This window comes from Gouania willdenowi, chromosome 22 (assembly GCF_900634775.1).
Source record: "Gouania willdenowi chromosome 22, fGouWil2.1, whole genome shotgun sequence".
Classification (NCBI taxonomy): Eukaryota; Metazoa; Chordata; class Actinopteri; order Blenniiformes; family Gobiesocidae; genus Gouania; species Gouania willdenowi.
Window position 1 is genome coordinate 26,922,824 of NC_041065.1, and position 8,124 is coordinate 26,930,947.

The 8,124-nt window shown below is 37.5% G+C and overlaps 1 protein-coding gene across 1 annotated transcript in view; it reads right to left on the reverse strand.

Annotated features, from left to right (window-relative positions):
• Positions 1 to 4,993: 4,993 nt before the first annotated feature.
• Positions 4,994 to 8,124, reverse strand: part of LOC114455882 (protein dispatched homolog 2-like) — a 21,888-nt gene continuing 18,757 nt past the window's right edge. Inside the window, 1 exon segment of the mRNA XM_028437181.1 lies at positions 4,994 to 5,154. Coding sequence (XP_028292982.1) covers positions 4,994 to 5,154 — 161 coding nt within the window.

An 8,124-nucleotide genomic window follows, 5' to 3' on the forward strand; every position in this document is an offset into this window, starting at 1 on the left:
AAATATTGCGACAGTTGGTGGTACCGAATCATTGACACATAACAATATATGAATGTGGCCCATTACTCTGTACGTGCCACGGGGGCGCCATTTTTCAAATGACTACTGCTCCGTTAATACTCGTTGAATCGGGCTGTAATTTGACATGGTTATTCTATGAGCAGATGTCAAGAGCCTCTCAGAGACCCTTTTGAAACTGTGTTCCGATAAATTTCTAAATTTAACCCAATTCACAGTTGGGTGATATATCGTTTAAAAGGCAATTCAACGTAGATTTTTACGTCGCACAATTTCATTTGTTTTACTTGGTGGAACCAAGTAATTTCACTGAATTCTCAGGAACGTGGTACGTGCTATTTGGCGCGGAAACCTTCCGCGGGCCCGGCCGTAGTTCATTAGAACTTGTTCAATATGTCCACGATGTTTACATTTTATGCAAAATATGGTCGATAATATCGCCAATCTCTACATTTCAGTCTTTATAGCTTTGTTTCCATTACAGTTTTTTGCAAAATGAAAGCAATATTTCTAAAGTTTCGATAAGTATAATTGCGCTTTGAAAGTGTTTCCATTGAAGGTTGTTTTGGGGACGAGCCTCGTAACTCCCGTGAAATCTCATCCCGCGAGACTTCGCTGCAGGGAAGGTGGACACTCAAAACCTCCTGATAGCACTCTGTATCCCTTTGTTGCTTGCTGTCTAATGTGGCAGTAATCATTTTGAAGTATAATGCTAAGAAATGTCTCGGTCCTTTTACTGTTTGAGAAGTGGTCATGTGACCAGGTACTGTCACGTTCTATGGACGTGTTAATTGCGGAAAAGTGTTTCAATTGCACTTTTGCGATACATTTCATTATCGGAAACTTGAAAATACCCTCCTCATGACAGCTTAAAATATGAGTGTTTTGACAAAATTCACGTGTTTCCATTACCAGGTTTAGATTTTGCTCATTTCCAAGGGTAATGGAAACAGCAGCTACTGTCTTTAATAAAAAGTAAAAAGAAAACCAAAAAAACTGCATTTATCCACAACATCTCTTGTGCTTCTGAATCAGTAACATTAGCTTGTGCATTTCCAATTTTAAATATTATGCGTGGTGACTGTTTTACCATTAAATCGTACCGCCCCCACAGACTTGAAAAGGCATGCAGGCAAATTACATTTTTATGGTGGAGGCAGCAGGGAGGCCTGAGGGCCCTTTTTCCCTTATGCTGGCCCCTTGTTGTCTGGACAAGGGGAGCTGATTAGAGTCTTGATTGTACAGATAAGGAGAGCGAGTTTATAGATGAGATAAGACCTGAGAAACTTATTGGACCAGCGGTGAAAAAGAGGATGAGTCAGATGCTCAGAGTATAAAGTCACCATAGGGAAGGGGATTTTAGGTTTAAATAAATGGAAAAAAATATGAAGAAAAGTTGAAATTAGACACCTCACATCTGTGAAAGCAAACAAAAAAAAAAAGAATTATTTCTCTCAGTTTATCCAAGAAATTGGGTAAAACAAGCCTTGGAACAAATGCAGTGAGACGTTAATACAGGCTTATTAAGAGGAAAGTATGACGCTGCTATGACGCTTCTGTCTTTTGTCTAAATGATACAAAGCAGGCTTCTTGCCTGCAGGGAAAACCAAGCAACTAAAGTCTTGAAACTTCACATAATATGCTGTTTGAAACCACTAATGTAATGGAAAGTACTTCAAAAGAAAATATTTCATTTTAGATCAACACATTCATTATTAACCGACTAGTTTATGAAGCAAAACCCCCCATTTACAGAGGGCAAGGCCCAGTGTAAACATACAGGTTTAGTTAGTTTTGGCTATTATTCAAATGAAAAATATAACTATTAGAAATACAAAGCATGAAAAGAAATGAAATAAATCAAAACAGCAGTATATCTGATATCATTGTTTGGAAAGAATGCATTTCTCTGCTCTCATTTGAACCCAGTGGTTTGTCTGATGTTGACGGTGGAGTTTTGTCACGCTGCACTGAGCGTCGTCTGCCAAAGCCTCACAGTGTAGCGCTGCAGTGAAGGTTTGTGCTGCTTTTTTCACTGTTGGATTGCATTTCTGCCTGAAACTCAGGGTTGAAGCCGTGTTGTTCACAGCGTCAATTGTGTAGTTTGCAGGTTCTCCTCCAGCATCCTTGGGTATACACTGTCTACTTCTTCCACTGTCCAACCAACATCAGCTCACAGGGAAATGTGTCACCGTGGCATAACTCAATGTTTCTATTTTCACAATATCCACATTTTTCAGTGCTGCTGGACACAACTTTCTTTTCTTCTTCTTTATTTTCACTCTTTCTTTGAATATTTTCTCACTTTTGTATATTCAACCAGTAGTTACGGGTTTCACCTGAAACATCATATTTGAAGGAATTAGAATTCAGACATTCTAACTCGTTTTTAAACATTTACTCTCAGATTTTCATGTTGAATTTTGCAATAAAGCAGAATAATCCAACTTGACTTGATAACTGTAACTCATTGAGCAGCTGGGGGTTCATCTTTTTCATTGCCAGTGGTTTTCCAAGGGCCTGGCGCCGCTATGGTTTGTCTTGGCAGCTGTTATGACAAAGCTAATGGATGTTGTACGCGTCTACAAAGCACGCCTGTATTGTTTTAAATATGAATGTTTTGAATACATCATAAATTCAGAACATTAATAGACTTATTTGGCTTGAGTTGGAGACAGTGTGTGTGCACATCTCATCACTGTGTCTGTTTTTGGACGCGTCCCTTGGAGTAAAGTTATAGTTTTTTTAGTTTTGTTCAAACGAGGCCTTTGGAGCACACTTTTGCACTTTTAATTAAACTCTTTAACTAACCCTAACTTCTTTTTTCCCCTGCTTTGTCTTTTAATAAAGCCAACTATTCTCTCCTTGTTGAGGGGATGTTTTCCTTTTCACACTGTGGTTGCAAACAGGGTTTTGCGAGCCTTAAAGTGATGTGCGGGGGGACACAGTTCTCGTGTTTTTTTCACCGTGTAATTGACAAGTTGGGCTTTCTGGAGGGTTGAGGGAAGAGCAGGGCAGGAGAATGATTGTTGTTTTTACTCAGCTCCCTACGCCTGCATTTCTGTTTTTTTAAGTTTCCAGTTTCAGCCGACTTGTTTCCGTCGGGTTTTATTCATGACCTCCATCTGGAAATAATATAACTTTATGAAAACAAGCCATCAGCAATTTTAGGGAAGAGATTTGGGTTTGTATATAGTATGTGTGTGTGTGTGTGTGTGTGCGTGCGTGCGTGCGTGTGTGTGTGTGTGTGCAGGAGAGGAGGGGGACAACGGTGCTCTTCTGAAGGGATGGCAATGATTCTCTCTTAAATTCTGCTACAGTGTTTGTGGTTTGGCTAAAGTCTTTGAATTAAATGCAAAGTTAGTCATCAAGTGTTGGAAAGCAGAGCTGCTGGGAGAAATGATGTGTCAGCCAAGGTCGACGGTTAAATATTTGAACCTGGCTCGGACTAAAAAAGATGCATTGACTCAGTGAAACCAACACGAGCTCACAGGGAAACGTGACACTGTAACTCAACGTATTTCCATTGGAAGTTTTGTGCAATTATAACTTATTAAAATATTTTATTCAGTGTTTATATATATATATATATATATATATATATATTGACATAGTCACACAAATTCATGAATACATTTATTAATGGAAGTCAAAGTTAAGCACTGTATTTATTTTTCAAGCCTTTTGGGTTGCTGTTTACGCTAGCCAAATGGTAGCTTTACACAATTATGCTGATTTGTGACTCATTCAGGGTGTCTGTACCTATTTAAATCAGATAAAGGATTGAAATTTAAATTATAAAGTTGATAATCCTACATAGTGAAAATGCAGGAGGCATCCTCACTATTGTTATCCTTCTTCTCTTCTGTCTGCGTAAACTCCTCCTACACCGTTTGTCCAATTTTCACAAATAACCTATCAAGAAATTCAGAAAGTTTCCAAGATTTATGCTTATTGTTTTATAATTTGTAACTTTTCAACTTTTTGACTTATTACATGTTTTCTTTACCATTCATTTCTATTGGAAATTTCAGCTTTTTCAACCTAATTCTTCATGTTCAGCTATTGCTCGGTTAATGCTTAGCTAATGCTATTGCTAGATAAATGCTAATGCTAGACTGATGCTAATGCTAGACTGATGCTAATGCTAGGTTAGTGCTATTGCTAGGCTGATAGGTTAGTGTTAATGCTTGGTTAATACTATTGTTAGGCTAATACTAATTCTAGGCTAATGCTAATGCTAATGCTAATGCTAATGCTAATGCTATGCAAATGCTATGCAAATGCTAATGCTAATGCTAATGCTAATGCTAATGCTAATGCTAATGCTAATGCTAATGTTAATTTATGATAATGCTAATAAATGATAATGCTAACTAATGCTAATGCTAATACAAAATTATGCTAATAATAATGCTAACTAATGCTAATGCAAAATTATGCTAATAATAATGCTAACTAATGCTAACGCTAAGCTGATGCAGTGCGACGCAGGCCAGCACCTGCATCCTCACTTGCATTTTCTTCAGGAAAAGCAAATATTCTAGTTATTAACAATAATCATCATCTTGAATGCAGAGGGGTTTTTCTATAAAAATGGTGGATTTACATGCTAAAGCTAATCACTCAGCTTGCTAACTTCTCTTGTTTACACATAATAATAATGCTAGCATGGTGTAAACATCTTTATTTAATTCACTTTTGTATATCTTATTAGTAGTTGCGAGTTTGACCTGAAACATGATATTTTAGGATTACAATTCAGACTTTGTAAATTTGTTTTTTTTAACTTAGTGAAAGCCTTCGTCGTTCTGCAGGAAAGAAGATCACGGCTGGTGTTTAAGTTGCTTTGCTGCTGTGTTTGTGGCCTGCGATGAGGGAGATAGAGCAGATATTCCCTCAGCTCGAAGCCTCACAAAAACACCTCTGTGTCAGTCCGTCGTCCTGGCTGCTGCATTCACTATAGGTCGACTGGTCACACCTGAGAGCCTCTGAAGAGTAGCCAGACATAGTCGGCCTGTCCTCGGCACAGAGGCGTCTTTAGTTTGCTGGCCTGGCAAACTGTCGAGCGAATCCTTGGTCTGTCTGCCTGAGCCGATACGATCTCTTTTAGAGCCATAATGGCTTTTGCAGGCCCTGAAGGAGAGAGAGTGAGTAGGTGTGTGTGTATAGGAGAGGTTTTCATTTCTGTCCGTCTGCCTCAGAAGAGGAGGAGGAGGGAGGAAGGGTGTCTGGATCATGTTTTAAAGGCCCTGAAGTTAACCCCAGTCAAAGGGTTTATGCCTACCACTAAAGCCACGGAGGCATCTTGAAAGGTGTAAAAGCTTTGACTTGTATCCAGTGTCATCTCTGTGGTTTCTCTATACAGTTTCAAAGAGATAATCACAACGAGTCACTGCAGTGCTGTACAGTTTGAGTCTAACATGAAAAGATAAAAGGAATCGGTGAATTATCTTTTAGGAAAACTCTAAAAAAAAGGGGTGTCAAACTCATTGTAGTTCAGGGGCCAAATATGGAGCTGTTTGATCTCAAGTGGTGGGCCACAGATTTAGAAAACATTTAGTAAAAATGTGCTCTGGTTTGCATTTTCACATATAAAGTAAATTTAGAACAAATGTTAAAAGATGAATTTCTATCTATCTATCAATCTATCTATCTATCTATCTATCTATCTATCTATCTATCTATCTATCTGTCTATCTATCTATCTATCTATCTATCTATCTATCTATCTATCTATCTACAGTATCTATCTATCTATCTATCTATCTATCTATCTATCTATCTACAGTATCTATCTATCTATCTATCTATCTATCTATCTATCTATCTATCTATCTATCTATCTGTCTATCTATCTGTCTATCTATCTATCTATCTATCTATCTATCTATCTATCTATCTATCTATCTATCTATCTATCTGTCTATCTATCTATCTATCTGTCTATCTATCTATCTATCTATCTATCTGTCTATCTGTCTATCTATCTGTCTATCTATCTATCTATCTATCTATCTATCTATCTATCTATCTGTCTATCTATCTATCTATCTATCTATCTATCTATCTATCTATCTATCTATCTATCTATCTATCTATCTATCTATCTATCTATCTATCTATCTATCTGTCTATCTATCTATCTATCTACAGTATCTATCTATCTATCTATCTATCTATCTACAGTATCTATCTATCTATCTATCTATCTATCTATCTATCTATCTATCTATCTATCTATCTATCTATCTATCTATCTATCTCTTTGTGATTCATTTTATTTAATTCAGGGAAGTTTTGAGAAACACTTGGAGAAACATTTTCAACAATTTGCAATGAAAAAAAAATGGCAGCGATCATGTGATATAAACATGGGAAAACGGCTGGCCTTGTAAATACTGTGGACTTTCATTGAATGTTTGTATTTACAGGGGCTGAGATACCTAGAACTGATTTACTGTAATTGGTAGTTTACACTAATGTTTCTCAAATGGGGGTACGTGATAGCACTACAGGGGTTCATGAAAAAGAGAGAGAAATTGGAAAATTAACAAATGAAAGCATGAAAAAAATGAGGTTTTATTATCTTTATTTTTAGTTAAAATGATATATATAATAACAAAGATGAAAATGATCTTGATAAGAACATGTATGTTATCACTGATTCATGACATCATTATGTTTTATAGTTGTTTATATATATATAGAATTTTGAACAAAATGGGGTACACTTGGATTGAAACGTAAAAGAAATAGGGTACTTGGGCCTAAAAAGTTTGAGAACCACTGGTTTACACAAAGATTCATGATCTTTATTGATTTGACATCCTCCTGTGGGCCAAACTGGATGCACCAAAGGGCCAGATTTGGCCCCCGGGCCTTGAGTTTGACACGTGCTCTAAAATGTCCGACTTTATAAATCTCGCTGCTAAACTATACAGAAACCTTTTATTGTTTATGTGATCGCCACATGTTCATCGAGCCTGCTCTCTCTCCCATTACATGCCAACAGCAGTCTGGGTCATTTTTTCCTTTTGAAGCTCTTCACCTTCCCCCGTCCTCCCCCCGTCCTCCCCCCATCCTCCCCTCCTGCTCAGCAGTCCATCCATCACAAGGGTCTGTCTGTGAAGCCCAGTCCTTCACCCCACTCGTCTTCCTCTGCCGCTGCCTTTTGGCTTTGGCTTAACTGCAGATTTAGGATTTTAGGTCTCTGCTGCTGTTTCTTTGTCACACTTAATATTTTTGCCTCAAACCTCCATCAGTTTTCCAACTGTAGGCTTTACTGCCCCTTGGTTTTTATTTTTTTCCTCCCCATGTCAAAAGCCAAAACTGCTGTAAAGCATCTGGAGCTTCCCCCACCTTTAAACCATAGCAGAGACCTGAGGGCAGGCTGCTTAAGATCAGGAACTCTGCCCTCTGTGTGTGTGTGTGTGCGTGTGTGTGCGTGTGTGCGTGTGTGTGTGTGTGCCTTTTGTTGCCTGCTCTGGAATCCCCTCCGTCACACCTCGACTGTTTCTCTGTGGGGGAACCGTTGAGAACAGGAACCTGCAGCCAGAGGTTTTTTTTTTTTTAAAGTTAATCTTTTACCAAAAATGCACCATCAACCCCCCTCCCAGCCTCAGGATAACACACAAACTAAAGAAATAGGTCTTTAAAAATATCAGATTTGGTGATTGGTCTGTTTTGTTTGTAGTTTAGCTTTTACAGTAGTTGTTTTTTTTTTTTTTTTTTTTTAGAAACTCTCCTAATTAAACAGCTTAAATAACAATAAGAGGTAATTTTTAATCTATTTTTTATTTTGCTATATGCTGGTATTCCAGCGTACCCATAGTTTCATTGATACTGATGTTTATTGTCAAACCAGACAATTGAATTCTATTACTCAAAGCAGCTAAAGACTAGGGCTGGACGATATACAGTATATCAAGATTCAAGCTATATTGCATTGCTGTCTTAAAAAGATTGCATTTCTTGTAGTGTCTGTTGACCTTTGACAGCATGTGCAGACAATAGGGGGGAAAAAAAGATTCAAGATATATATATATACTGTATATGTACGTATATATATATATATATGTACGTATATATAATATATTTTTTTTC